At 44.2% G+C, this 14,141-nt stretch overlaps 1 protein-coding gene across 8 annotated transcripts in view; it reads left to right on the top strand.

Moving 5' to 3' along the window:
• The first annotated feature begins 2,633 nt into the window (after positions 1-2,633).
• Positions 2,634-14,141, top strand: part of MCTP1 (multiple C2 and transmembrane domain containing 1) — a 531,315-nt gene continuing 519,807 nt past the window's right edge. For all 8 annotated transcript variants that reach the window (XM_047859238.1, XM_047859221.1, XM_047859213.1 and 5 more), the window contains exon 1: positions 2,634-3,356. In XM_047859238.1, the coding sequence (XP_047715194.1) occupies positions 2,634-3,356 (723 nt within the window). The remainder of the gene's footprint in view (positions 3,357-14,141) is intronic.

Here is a 14,141-nt window from a genome sequence, read left to right as displayed (position 1 = left end):
AATCCACATTGACAGATAAGTGTTATGTGGGATGGATCATAGAGCCCAGAACCCAAAATCTGAGAGTATTTTCAGGGAAAATTAGATAGAGGAGAAAAATGAAAATATTAAACTATAAAAGTCAATTAGATGCATCATTAAAAGACTATGTAAGGTTGAATTGTGTGGAGTTATCTCCATAGGTCCACAACGCCATGTCATCATATAAATATGACAAGTTGGCATATTTATAAAGAGTTTTGGTAAGAAGTGGTGGTCATTTCTTCTTAATTCTCCCCAATGATTTTGTACTTCTTACTTTCTGTATGCTTTTGTTCACCACGTCCTAGAAAAATTAGTAACAAAATAATGTCCCCGTGTTATAGAGAAGACTTCTGTATACTGCAGAAGTTCTTTTTGGACTATTGTGGTAGCTCTATACTGAGGTAATATTTTGTGGTTGTGGCACTTTAAGCGTCACTATCGTGTGTGGAAAAGCCTCAGGCACTGAGCTAAGTCCTTTTCCACTTAATTCCTAAAACTCCCTATGGGGCTCTTGTTTATAAAAACTCTCTAATGGCTCCCCATTTCACTTACAGGAACCTCAGACTCTTCCTGTGGCTACGGGACCCACCCACCAGGATCCTGTCCGTTTCTTCCACTCCATCTCTCACCAACTCTGCTCACCTTGCTCCTTTCTATATGCACTGGTCTCCACCTTCCTTGAACTTGCCTAGCCAAGCTGCTTCCTGCCTGGGGCCCTTGCAACTGCTGTTCCTTCTGTCTGGAAGGCTGTAGTCAGATCTTTCAGTGGCTCTTTGTCCTCAGTAAGTCTCAATTCAAATTTTAGTTTCTCAATAGACTTTTAGTTAAAAAAAAAAAACAAATAAGCCCCACAACCCTTTGTAGGGGGTAGTCAGCTTCAGGAATAAAAAATACAAAATACCCAGTTGAACCTGAATTTCAGATAAACAACTAAAGGTATTTTAGCAAGTCTTGTACAATATTTGGGACATATCTATACTCAAAAATTGTCTGCAATTTAACTTTAACTGGATGTCCTACAGTTTATTTGGTAACCCTTCCTCCTTAGCCACCCTGTTATGGTAACCTGTTTTATTTTCTCCGTGGGACTTTTCACTATTAGAAATTCTGTTCACTGTTTGACTCTCCTACTGGAAGATGGGCTCCATGAGGTCGGGGCCTTGTCTGCCTTGTTCGCGGCTTCATCCCCAGAGCCTACTGCATTGCTTGGAACAGAGTAGGTGCTCGGTAAATGTGTTAAGTACTTGTTATAAAGGGGAAAAAAATAAAGAAGACTAAAAAGCTTAGAGGGGTTGGTAAGACCTTGAGGGCATATTGCTAGCTAGAGGAGACTGGAATCAGCACAGTGCCAAAGCTCAGAGAACTCTTCCATGTTTTCCACGTTTAGTGGTGCAAAGGACAATGGAGGAGGGAAGGACACGGTGTCACCTGCGTTTCAAGAGGCTCACTTAACAGAATCAGAAGACCCTTGGATCAGTAGATTCAGACTGACTCATTCAGACTGAATGAGCTAAACAAAACCTTTTCCATTTGCCTTGCACGAAAGCAAGATTCTCTGGGTTTGGAATAGTGTCAGAGGCAGTGGGCATCCTCTCATTTCGTCCACCAACAACTCCCTGCAACTTTAGGGCTGGCTAATTTATGGTCAGACTCCGGAAACCTCTAGACCCGAACCACAAAAGGAACTACCGGTGTACACGCAAATAGAGAGCAAGGGGGATGGAAGGGATGAAGTCAAGACAGAAGAAATCAAACTCTTGATGGATGCAGGTCACAATACGGGGCGGAAGTAGCGGTCTTCAAGCCCAGAATTCGGTCAGGTTCACTCTCGATAAGGGCGTTCTGTGCCCCACACGACCCACCCAGGGCGCATAATCTTTTCTCCAGCTCACTTCATTGGACCCAGACACTAGTCGGCGGGCGCGTCCAGCCGCCGGCCCAAAGAGAGCTGCGCGGGGGAGCTGTGGCCAGATTCTGGGGAGCAACCTGGCGCCAGTCCCTACTCAGCTCCACCCGGCTCTCGCCTGCCCACCCTCCCACCCAGGAACTGGAGGATGGTCCGGGGTGCTCCTGTGCGGCTGCTGGTCGCAGTTGTCTTCAGCCCGATCCGCCCTGCTGTGCGAGTCGCGCGCGCGCCCAGTTGGGAAGCAGCCGCCCCCGCCGCTGACAGGTGCTGCCCTGAGGGCTCAGGGTGCGGTCCTTGGCGCAGCTGGACGCGCACGCTCGGGTGCGTGTAGCTTCCCCAGCCCAAAGCCGGCGAGGAGAGGAAGCCAGGGCGCGGCCTTGGGGAGTCCAGGGGACTGGAGCTGCGCAGCTCTGAGCCAGAAACTTTGCAGGCTCGGCGGCCGGGATTCGGTGACAGCGCCAGCCCACACCGGCAGGTGCGGGAGGAAGAGGCGGCGCCGGAGTCTGGCGGCCGAAGAACCTTGGCGGCGGCCGCGTCTTTCCCCCGAGCTGTCCTGAAGCCGCCGGGCACTCCCGGCTTCTGCTGCTGCGCCCGCCGCCGCCGCCGCCGCCACCGCGGGGCTCCGGGAGGAGGTGCAGCCCGAGAGGGCGGAGGAGAAGAAGGAGGAGGAGGAGGAGTGGAAAGGAGGAGCAGGGGGTGGAGGATGGAGCCCCGGGCAGCCGCGGCGGGCTCGCCCGAGCCTGCGGCGGCGTCCTCCTCCTTCCAGGCCCGGCTCTGGAAGAACCTGCAGCTGGGGGTGGGCAAGAGCAAGGGCGGCGGGGGCGGGCGCTCAGGGGTCCCAGAGCGCCGCACTGCGGACACCCCATCGCCCTCCCCGCCACCCCCGGGGGGCAGGCGGGAAGCACTGGCCGGCGTGGGTGGCGCGGGCAGCAGGTGGAGCGGCTTCAAGAAACGGAAGCAAGTGCTGGACCGCGTCTTCTCCTCCTCCCAGCCCAACCTGTGCTGCTCCTCGCCGGAGCCTCTTGAGCCCGGCGGCGCCGGCAGAACCGAGCAGGGGTCCACCTTGCGCCGCCGGATCCGTGAGCATTTGCTCCCAGCGGGAAGGGGACCGGCGACAACCGCCGCGGGAGCAGCGGGAGTGACGCCTCCTGGCGGACGGTCCCCGGACTCAGCTCCCTCTTCATCCTCCGCCTCATCCTCCCTGTCCTCCTCGCCCCAGCCTCCCGCGAGGGGAGACCGCGCCCGAGATGAGGGGGCACGGCGTCGGGGCCCCGAGGCGCACTTGTGCCATCAGAAGAGTTCCTCCCTGCCCGGCACGGCCTGCCTGGAGCAGCTGCTGGAACCGCCGCCGCCTCTCGCAGAACCAGCTGAGAGCCCAGTGCAGCCGCGGACCCCGGAGAAGGGCGAGGAGCTCGGCAGCAACCAGGTGAGTGAAGGTTGCGCACGGCCCGAGACAGGTGCGCCTGGCCACGCCTCCGGCTTGGGGCAGTAGCTACCCCTGGTGTTGCAGCGGCGTGGGGGGGTGCTACCAAGTAAATCCACAGGGAAAAGGAAACATTCCCGCTCCCGCTTTCTAAAGATACAGCTCTGACTTGCACCCTGACATTACTTTTGGAAGAAATAACACCTACTGCCAGAAGCCGGGTAGCTTTATGAATCGCTATGAAAGTGGAAGTATTAATAGTAGCCAAATAGGAGAGGAATAAAGTTAGACGTAAAGTGGGTACTTTTTGGAGGTCTAAGGGCTGTCTAGTGAAGTCTCACCTTCTCTAAAGAAAAACAAATCCAGCAATTAAAAAAAAAAAAATTACAACCCTGTATGACGGTAAGGAGGGGCCAGCACTTGAAACAATAAGGACTTGCAGGAAGGAATAGCAATAAGGAGAGGTGAATTATTGGCAAACGTGAGGTCCTTTATTGGAGAAACCCTTAAAGCAAGTCTGTGCGTATTTTTGCACTCGCTTCTTAAAAGTACTCGCTGCCAAGAGATCGCTGCCCAACAAGTGGACAGAGTGAGCGCCTCATCCGAGTCACTCAAATAGATTCCTGTGGCCTTTTCTAACTTTCAATATTCACCTGAAGCAGTTGCGTTTTAAGTATGTTGCCTCTTTGGTTAGGCAAGAGTTAAGTGTGGTCCGACCAGAGTCAAGTAAAAATGAACGTAGGATCCATAAGGCATTTCCCCAGCAGCTGCTTTCATTGCCTCGGTTTTGTAGAGGAGATGCGCACCTTTGGTAAATACTTAGAAACTGTGTTAATGTTAGCAAATATTTTAAAAGTTACAGTCCATCAGTGACGTAAAGGACTCTTTTCTTTCAATACATCATAGTTTATTTAATTCTCATTATTTCGAACCTGATTGTTAGGTTAATCTTTAAAGGTTAATCTTTAATTAGCTGCAAGTTTGAACTACAAAAAAACATAACGACATGTTTTGAACGGTAAGATGTGGGAATACATGGGATATCAGTTGAAAATTTTTATGGTTTATTAGCTAATTAGTGTAATTTCAGAAAACCAGAATACAGGTGGGTAACCTGATGTTATTGATGTTGTAGAAAACATCTCATGTTCTAGAAAAAGATTGTAGTCATTCTCAGAAGGTAACATTGACAGTCTCACTAACTCTACTTTTCCTTTTATCTTGAAAGAGAATTGAATAGAACTCCTGGTTTTGGTTCCTAAAATAAAACAAAATGTGGTTTTAAAAGAATGTGTTAAATTCAGTGTAGATGAATATTATATATATTGAAGGAATTTACTTTTGAATGTGTACATATCCGAACATATAAGAATTTTAGAGGTGGGGTACTGTTTACATTTGTTTTTATTGACTTCTATGATCAAGAATAATCAAAAAACAATTGAGTTGTTTTGAAGGTAGATACATTACTGCAAATGTTAACTTACTAAATTACTTTGCAGTTCACTGAACCAAGATTTTCAAAGCAAAAGCAGAGAATTCTGAATTAATCTTTGTTAGTTTTTACCAAAAAATTTTCTGAAGCTATCAATCTTTTAGAAAACTGCTATGTAAACATGAATTTTGTATACAAACGACCTAAGCCTATTTTGGAGAATGTACTAAACTAACATTATTGTATGTACCTTTACCATATGTATGTACCTTTACATACATATTGTATGTACAACATTATTGTGTGTAACTTTACCATATGCTGGGCACTTATAGCCTTCCATGATTTAATGCCCCCAGCAGTCCTGCATGACCGAAGTTCTTGTTGCCATTTTATGGAATAGGAAACCAGTGCTCAGATAAATTTAATAACCTTTCCAGAGTCACATGGTCAATAAATGACAGAGGTGTTGTACTGAAATTCTCCAGAATTTTTTACATTACTACAGCTTCCTTTGACAACTTTTAGAGCTTGTCGTGTTTCTGGGATGACTTCAGTCCTCTGATTAATGCTTGCAAGTTTACATACATTCTGGATTTTCTTTCCCCTCCCTAGAATCAGTTCTATGATGTATTCGCTATATCATTTTTTTTCTGTGATACATTATTGTATAACTATTATATCACATTTACAAGTGACATTATTAATCATACCATCTATGATTCTAAAGCTTTTTTGTTACAAGGAATCAGCATTTCAGTGAAGATGTAAAATGAATAACAAAGCTAAAATACCTTTCACAGAATGTGTGAAAGATGGTTGTAGGCAGAACAGTAGCCCCTAGGGTCCTGTTTGATGTCACACACAGTCCCAGGGAGAGGCACCATTGTTGGTTCCCTGCATGTGCTGCTCCTGGAGTCTGTTCCTTGAGAAGTGGACAGTTTTCCGCTCGGAGTCACAAATGTGGCTTTCAGCACTAGCTCACCAGTGCAGACGCAGGATCCCTCGGTCCTCTCATGGCCCCTCTGCCCAATAATTCCTCAAGCCTGGTTGGCTCACCCTGTGATGAGGAAGAGGAAGAAATCGAATTGGAAGCTGAAACTAGAAGAGGACTCTTGAAAGTGTCCAGGAGTAGGCTATGCTGTGCGGTACCCTTCTGAGCTTCCTGCATCTCTCAGAGGGATTGCCTTGCCCCCCACCCCAGCCCCTGGCCTCAGAAGATACTTGGGTTGAGGGAGGGATATGTACCATATGCAGATTCCTGTTCTATTCACAGTCCCAGAGAGGCACACAGGAAGGAAAAGACAATAAAAGCATTACATACATCTTCAGATTGACTAAATAAAAAGAACTTTCTTTTAAAGAAGAAAGAAAATTCATTGCAAAAATCATGCAAGTGTCTCGATTTTTCTCTTGTTCTCTGCTTGATCCTGGCATCAACCATGTTCTCCAACACTCTTCCTACCTCTCTGCTTCTCCCTCCAGCTCAGCATGAGGCCACAGCAACATATGTGCATAAGCTCTGACTCTAGGGGGGGATGTTAAAAAAAAAAAAAGCGGGGAGGAGAGGAGAAAGAAAGAAGGAAAGAAAAAAGAAAAAGAAAAAAAATCAGTTTGGACTCCTGGGGGAGAGAGGTTTGGAAGTCACTGATGTACAATGTTTAAAACTGAGCATACTGTGCTACCCGCCCCCCCCCCCCCCCCCCCCCCCCGCCATGCCCCAGCCTGCCCTCTTTCTGCTGTGTGCTCTTTAGCGAAATATACCTTTGAAAGACACTTTAACAGACTTAATAATGCCTTGTTGTTGGGGCATGGGCATTATTTAAAATGTTCTGCTCTGAGAAAAAGAAAAAAAACCCATTTCTTCCCACTGACTCTAGTTCACGTGCTGGGCCATATTGTCATACCAGATGCATTTCATTTTCTGCAACACAGTTGGGAAAGATGCTTTCTCAATTTGTGTGCATATCAAAAATATGCCAATTTTATGTATTCTGTCTTGATGAGTTGCTAAAATTACATTTTGCTAGAATCAGGAAGCCAGTATTTTAAGATAAAGAGTGAAGAATGAGTATGTCACATTTTTTTAGTGCTTTAACAAAAGCATGAAGTTTATGAATGTTAAACTCTTATTGTTTTTCTTTTAAATTCATTTTGTTAAAATTGTTTTCATTGAGAAGTAAAAAAAATTTTTTTGTAAAAAAAGTGGCTAAAGTACTCAGGGTATGATAGGAATGTTTCAAAACATAGTAAGAGGAATATTCATTCATTGGGGTAAAATTCCTAAAATACATCTGTAAGCCCCAACGAAAAGTAGAAAAATATTTTCTAAGATGAGATCTGTACATGAAGTGCATCTTGCTTTGTTTATTATCCGACCTTTTAGAGAAAGCTTGTATTTTCAAAAATGATTTAAAATGTGGTTTGGGTTAATTTTTATTATCAATTTTCCAAGTGTCTTTAATATTACTTCAAAGAACATAAGTTAATCTTGGGGAAGACACAAGTCTAAAAAAAATGCAATTCCTAACGTAAATGACTTAAAATCACCAAAAAACCCCCTAATATTCTCAAGAACAAGCCCCAAAAGCAATGTTAATGGCTTTTTCAAAATGAGAGAGGCAAGATGAGATCTTAGGACATTTTGGAGCAAGGCATGAAGTTTGATGTGTGATAGCATCCTGGAAATATGCTGTGATCATCACATTATTCCAGAGGAATGGAATGAACAGAGTGACAGGTTTACTCTGGAGTGGAATTATTTTCCCATGACCTTTACGTTCTATATTGTGTATCTGGAAAACTTGAGTACAGCTATGAATCTTGTACAAGTGGTAGTGTTATCAGGTAGATATTTTATGAACTCAGAAAACACTAGCAATGGCTGTGTAAGTTGTTATTATTGAGCAGATATTAAAGTCTTGCCACTGGCACCAATACAAATAAGTGGGTTGTTGAAGAAAAATTCACAGGGAACTTTGCTGGTCCTTCTCATTTAAGGTGTAAATTCATTTACTTGCACTGGTGGGGAACATAGCCACAAGTGAACCCAGGCAGTACAGGTGACCTCACAATTTCACAGAGTAATGAAAAAATCATATTACTTTTGGCAAGTATGTGTGCGTTACCCTGGAAAAGCAAAGTAAATACTTAGAGGGATAAAATAGGATTAATAGATTCATAAAGGTAACAGGACAAGCACTCCTCCTTTTTTCTCTTGCCCTGACTTTGGAAATAAGGGATGATTTCACAAAATTAAAGATTAATAATATATCTTCTGTAACTCAAAGAAACATGTAGCATGGTTTCTTGGCTCAGGATGATTATCAAAACGTTTGTTAGCTCTAGATTGGTGAAGAGTAAATAGTTTGTCTAGATAACATTGCAAGCATTAACGAAATCTGCATATTCAGAAGTTAGGGTCATGAGTTTTTTGGTTTTTTTTTTTTTGTTAATTCATAGCTATTTGCAGTGTCATAGACATGTTTTAGATAAGCAGAAATTAATTTTTTGAAATGTGAAGGTTTTTGTTTTGACTTTTTTTTTTGCTGGAAATCTTAACTAAAAATGATGTATTTCCTTGCCTGATTAAGCCAAGAGTCCTAAATAAAATCTCTTAGTAATTGAGGACTATTGTTTCAATACTGGCTTTTTTGTTTGTTTAATGTGGATGAAGTAGTAAATACTGTTCTAGAGCTTGCTTTAGACACACTTGTTTGTTTCCATAAAATTACTATATAAAGCATATCTATTTAGGACAAGTTCATCTTTCTATAAAGTTAATTATTGACAGGTGTGAGGCACACTTCCTCATGTCATTTTTTCAGTTGCCAAATATTCGCTACTATTTTTATTTGTGAATTTTGATTTGTTGGAAGCATTGACAACATGCATTTTTTCCCCTGTGTGATTAACTTTATGTGCCATTTTGCTTTCTTTGTCATCATCAAACTTTTCTTCTTACACTGCTTTTTATAAATGAGATGTGCAAAGTGATTCCTATCCCTCAAGAATTGAAGATTTTATGCAAATAGTTTCCTCCTCCAATGTATACCAGTTTCTTATATTAAAATTTTATTTTTTGGCAGAATATCAGGCCATGATTTTCCTCATGTCTCCAAATACTTGTATTTAACATTAACCTGAATGCAAGTGCTGCAAAAAAACCCCTATATTTTCAATGTAATGAGGTTTGAAAGTCCTGCATACTTGCCTTTGAAAGTCTTGCCTTCTTGAGAGAACAATTTTCCTGTGAAGTCTCTTGAGATAGTTTATACCAGCCTTATTTCCCATCCTTTTGGGTCCTAGTGAATCTGGAAAAATTACAACACATGATAGAAAAATGGATCTCTGGATGTGTTGGGGCCAATACATTCTCTTAATCCCACAAGTTTTATTCAGTGCGGCCCTGTCAGTATTAGCAACTGACCCTATTTTGCTTAAGCCTGAGCTACCTTTACCAGCATGCTAGAGTAGAATTTGGCAAGCCTTGGTACAATTGACCTATCTAATCAGCATTGTAGAGGGAAGACTTCAAGTGCTTGCTGAGTGAATGAAGGGATGAATGGATGGCACAGAGCTATTCAGAAGAAATTCTCTGGAAAAGTTCCAAAATCACTTATAGTTATGTAATGATTGTTCCTGCCTTCTTGTTTCCAAGTCCTTTTAAGCCTGACAGATGTATTTGACTTTCCTTCTTCCCCTGGCTTTTCTCAACCCCTACTTTAATAATTCTTATTCATGTCTGTGGGTGTGAAAGGAGGACACGATACCTACTTAAATGGCTGCCATGTTGTATTTGCATGGAGGATGGAGGAGTGATTCTTACTTCTGAGGTCTCTGGCTCAGGGATGCATTTCTTGGTGCCAGTCTCTGACTTGGGGTATCCCCTTTTGCATCCACGTCTCCTTGTCTGGCCTCTCATGTTGCTTCCCCCGTCTGGATTTCCAATACCTGCTGACATAGTCTCACTCACTTATGATCTCTAAGTCTTGAACTTTGCTTGGATTTTAGCTCAAGATACTTTCCTGCCTGCTTCACTGCCACTTCTCTTCAAACTCATCCCCTTGAACTAGGTTAAAATCCCAGTCTTGACCAAGAATCCTGTCCTTAGTGGCCTGGCCCATTCTGTTGGTTCTTGAATGCCAAGTGGGTAAACTCGGGTTCAGACATTTGGTCAGTTGCTTTTCATAGTGACCACACGTCTAATGCTGAACCTGTTAATAAAACACTAAAGCCTTTCTCCAGAAAATCTGCATTGCCAGTTAATTACATTTGACAATAAATGGCATCTCTTCCCTTGGAGCACTAGACTATAGCTGAACTTTTTGGGGAGCACTCTTCATTGTCTCTATGATCCTACTTCCTTCCCTCCTATTTTTGAAGTCCTCACAATGCTTACTCTCTAACATCATCACCCTTTTCCTCATTCCTGCCTGGTTTCTTTTTTTCCCTTAAAATTCTCTCCCCCTCTCTCTGCTTGCAAGGTGATTTTTTTTCTGATGGATTATTAAGCATCTGGAGCTGTGCTGTCTCAGAAGCAGCCACTAGTCACATGTGGCTCTTGAATGCTAGAAATGTGACTAGTTTGAACTGAGGTGCACTATAAGTGTAAGATGCACCCTGGATTGTGAAGCCTTAGCACAGAGAAAAGAGGTACAATATCTCATTACTCATTTTTTACGGTGCTTGTACACCAAAATAATATTTTGGATATGTTGAATTAAATAGAATATATTATTAAAGTTAACTATACCACTTCCTTTCTATTTTTTAAAAGTATGACTATCAGAATATTTAAAATTATGTATGTTGCTCACATTTTCATTTCTGTTAGACAGCACTGATCTAGAGCAGGGATTCAAACTTCACTGCCTACAGGGGCCATCAGAGGAAAGAAAATGAGCATAGAGGGTTTGATGGGGTCCATGGTGAACCAGGGAGCCCTTTACCCCATTGAAGGGCAACTGCTTTTCAGTGTCAACTGATTATTATCATACGGTGATAGAAGCAGTGTCGCCAAAGTTTCTGGATTTTTTTAAAATGTTTATTTTTGAGAGAGAGAGAGAGAGGAGAGAGAGAGAGAGAGAGAGCAGGGGAGGGGCGGAGAAACAGGGAGACAGAGAATCCCAAGCAGGCCCCAGATTGTCAGCACAGAGCCAGACTTGGGGCTTGATGCCACCAAGGGTAAGGTCATATCCTGAGTCGGATGCTTAACCAGCTGAGCCACCCAGGCACCCCTGGATTCTTTAATACAAGCCAAATGTCTGGGAGCACCTGGGTGGCTCGGTCGGCTAAGCGCCAGACTTCGGTTCAGGTCATGATTTCACGGTTCCTGAGTTCCAGCCCCATGTCGGGCTCAGTGCTGACAGGTAAGAGCCTGGAGCCTGCTTCAGATTCTGTGTCTCCTCTCTTTCTGCCCCTCCCCAGCTTGTGCTCTGTCTCTATCTCAAAGATAAACAAAATTTTTTTTTAATCTGGATTTTCATGTGAAATCTCCAGATTCTTGAATTTTTGGAAAATTTTTTGAAAAAAAAATTTTTTTAACTACAGGCCAAATAAAATATATTTCTGGGTTGAATTTAGCTATCACTTTGAACTGCCGGCTCAGACAGCTCATGTCAGATTTCTCCTCTCTTCTCCCAGTGCCAGGCATAGGTTACCTGGGACATAGTATGAGTCAATACATTTTACAAAATAATGGAATCAGGCATGGTGGAATTGAAGCAGAACTCAGTTGGCTGAGGGGTGTGTGGAAAGGAGCTGGGGATGGGGCAAGAAGCCAAGCAGTTTGACTCCGTAGGGGATAAAAGCGGTAGCAGGAGAACAAGAACAGTGTTGGGATGGGGTCTCCTGAAGATTTTTGGTTTTTTAATCGGTATCACCTGAGTGGCTGATGAGTAGGAAGGAGCCTGCGGAGAGGGAGAGGCCGAAGATTAAGAACAGAGGGATAAATGAAGGGGTGAGGTGCCTCAGGGCATGGGTCAGCATGGGCCCCAGAGCTGAGGGGAAGTGGTAGCCTCAGCCAGGAGAAGGGTTCTTCTTCCAGTGCAAATGGAAGGAGACACTGTGGGCATGGGTGCAGGTCAGCAGGAGGTTTGGTGTCTGTAGTTCAAGAGTGCTCCCCCCCCCCCCCCCCCCCCCCCCCGACCTCTTCTGCCTTGGTTTGGAGTGTGGTTAGGATTTGGACACAAGGAGATAGGGGAAAGAATGCTGCCGCAGGCACAGAGGCGAGGGAGTGTGCTGTGTGGTCAAAACACAGAGTCAGTAGTGCGACCAAGGCCTAAGTTTCCACAAGGAGGGTGCTGGGAAGTAAAAGTGAAAAGGAAGGTGTGGCCAGACTGTTGGGACTGAGGAGTGCCTCTGGGAACCAGCAGTCCTGGGGACCCTGGAGGTGTATGAGCAGGGGGTAGGGTCAAGTGAGAATCAGAAGTGAGTAGTTAGAGGCAGAGGCCACAACAGTCCCAGTGGGAGCCTGAAGCTGGGCAGTGACCTGACCTTAGGGATGAAAAGACAGAAATACTTGAAACACCGGCTATTTGGCTGAAACTTCAAGGAAAGGGAGAGTGGAAGGGAATCAATCACAGGATGTTTTCCCCTTTACTTATGTCTTTGGTTTTTCCTGGTTCTGTTAAAAAATGCTTTTAATGGGGTGCCTGGGTGGCTCAGTTGGTTAAGTGTCCCACTTGAATTCAGCTCAGGCATGAACACATGGTTCCCTGGGACTGAGTCCTGCATCGGGCTCTGTGCCGAGACTGTGGAGCCTGCTTAGGATTCTCTCTCTCTGCTGCTATTCCTCCCCCCCCCCCCCGCCCCCCGGCCAACATAAATGAATAAACATTAAAAAAAAGGTTTCTATTGAAAAGTCTCTTTCTTGGGAAGAGAGAAGGAGGTTTGAGTTTTGAATTTGCATTTATGCAGAATGGTTGAAGTTTCCAGGCTCCTGAGTGCCAGATTGTCACGTATTTACTGTAGTAGCTCATATTCTTTATAGTTACTTTGGATTCTTCCTAAATAAAATAGTTCTCCTTTTCTCTGCAGCATCAGACATTGAAAGTAGTGTTAATGGAGCAAAAGAAAGGTCAAAACATGTTTGTTAAGCAAAATCAGGTAAAGAAAGAAAACCTTCCACATGACTGTGTCTCATAGATTCGTATGGTACTGATGTCAGAGTGGTTAAATACTTGGAGATATAGTTATAATGAAAAGTTTTAGAATCCGTGGGCTCGCTTGGAAATTTTCATTCTTGAGGCATTGTGCTTCAAACGTATTAAAATATGCTTTCTTTCTCAGATGAAAGATTGATCCATGCATGGCAAATGATCAATTTCTGAAAATTGCAGATAGGTATTTTCTCAAAATAGAAACCATATTCTGTTTAGACCCTTAAGCCATGTTTGACTCATGTTCTTTTATTGAAGTGTAAAATAGCTTTTGATAACAAAAAATTCAGCGTTTCTATAGTTGCTTTTGAATAGTATTTTCACCACACCAAATTAGAAGTCTGAGTGTTTTCCAAAATATCTTTTGAGATGGGAACAGATTTTGGAGAGAAGCTCACTGTCACTACAGAGCTGTTGCCAAGCCTCATGCTCCCTAGAAGTGGGAACATCCTGAATCAGCATGCACCCCTCTCCTGCCCCCCCACCCCCACCATGTCTCCTGGCTGAGAGCCAGCATGGGCTGCGCCTTCCCCTTCTCCTTTCTTTGCTTCCTTCTGCTTTTAAAAAGAAACTGCAGGTGAGGGACAGGGATGGGGTGCAGCTGAGGTTGTGACCTGGCCTTGCATACATGCTAATTTGACCCAGTAGTTTCAGGTAAAAAACCACTTACCCAACCTTTTGGGTCATCACCCCTCAACCCCTTTCTGCTCCCTTTGGCCCCCTAGGCAGCACTGCTTTACTCTAGACTCAGGCTGGTACTTTTGTGACTCTCTGGCCTGCTCTGTGGGGATCAGCCCAGTGAGACGGAGCCAAGCAGAGATGGAGGGAAGCCTGCATTTTGCAGTTTCCCAGGCCCCAGGCCCTCAGCTTCTTTTCAAGGAAGATGGAGCTTTGTAACATGATCTATCTATTCCTTTCTGCCTGACACTTTTACTTTCTCTGCCTTCACCGTTTTTTCTCCCTGGGTATCCAGAACAGGAGGAAGAACTATATGGAACTTACCAGGAGGAGATTTTTGTATCTTGGGTTGCCAACCATGGGTAGTCTGTTTACCTCTCCCGGGACTTTCCAGGTGGTATATTATATGGGTCTTGGCTCTTCATTCTCTGCCCTGCTGCCACCTGCCTTTCAGCGATTTCACTTCTCTCTGGGAACATGGGAAGGGAAAATTAAAAAAAAAAGGAAACTCAG

This window comes from Prionailurus viverrinus, chromosome A1, assembly GCF_022837055.1.
Source record: "Prionailurus viverrinus isolate Anna chromosome A1, UM_Priviv_1.0, whole genome shotgun sequence".
In the NCBI taxonomy this organism is placed as follows: Eukaryota; Metazoa; Chordata; class Mammalia; order Carnivora; family Felidae; genus Prionailurus; species Prionailurus viverrinus.
This window is presented reverse-complemented; position numbering and strand designations above follow the sequence as displayed.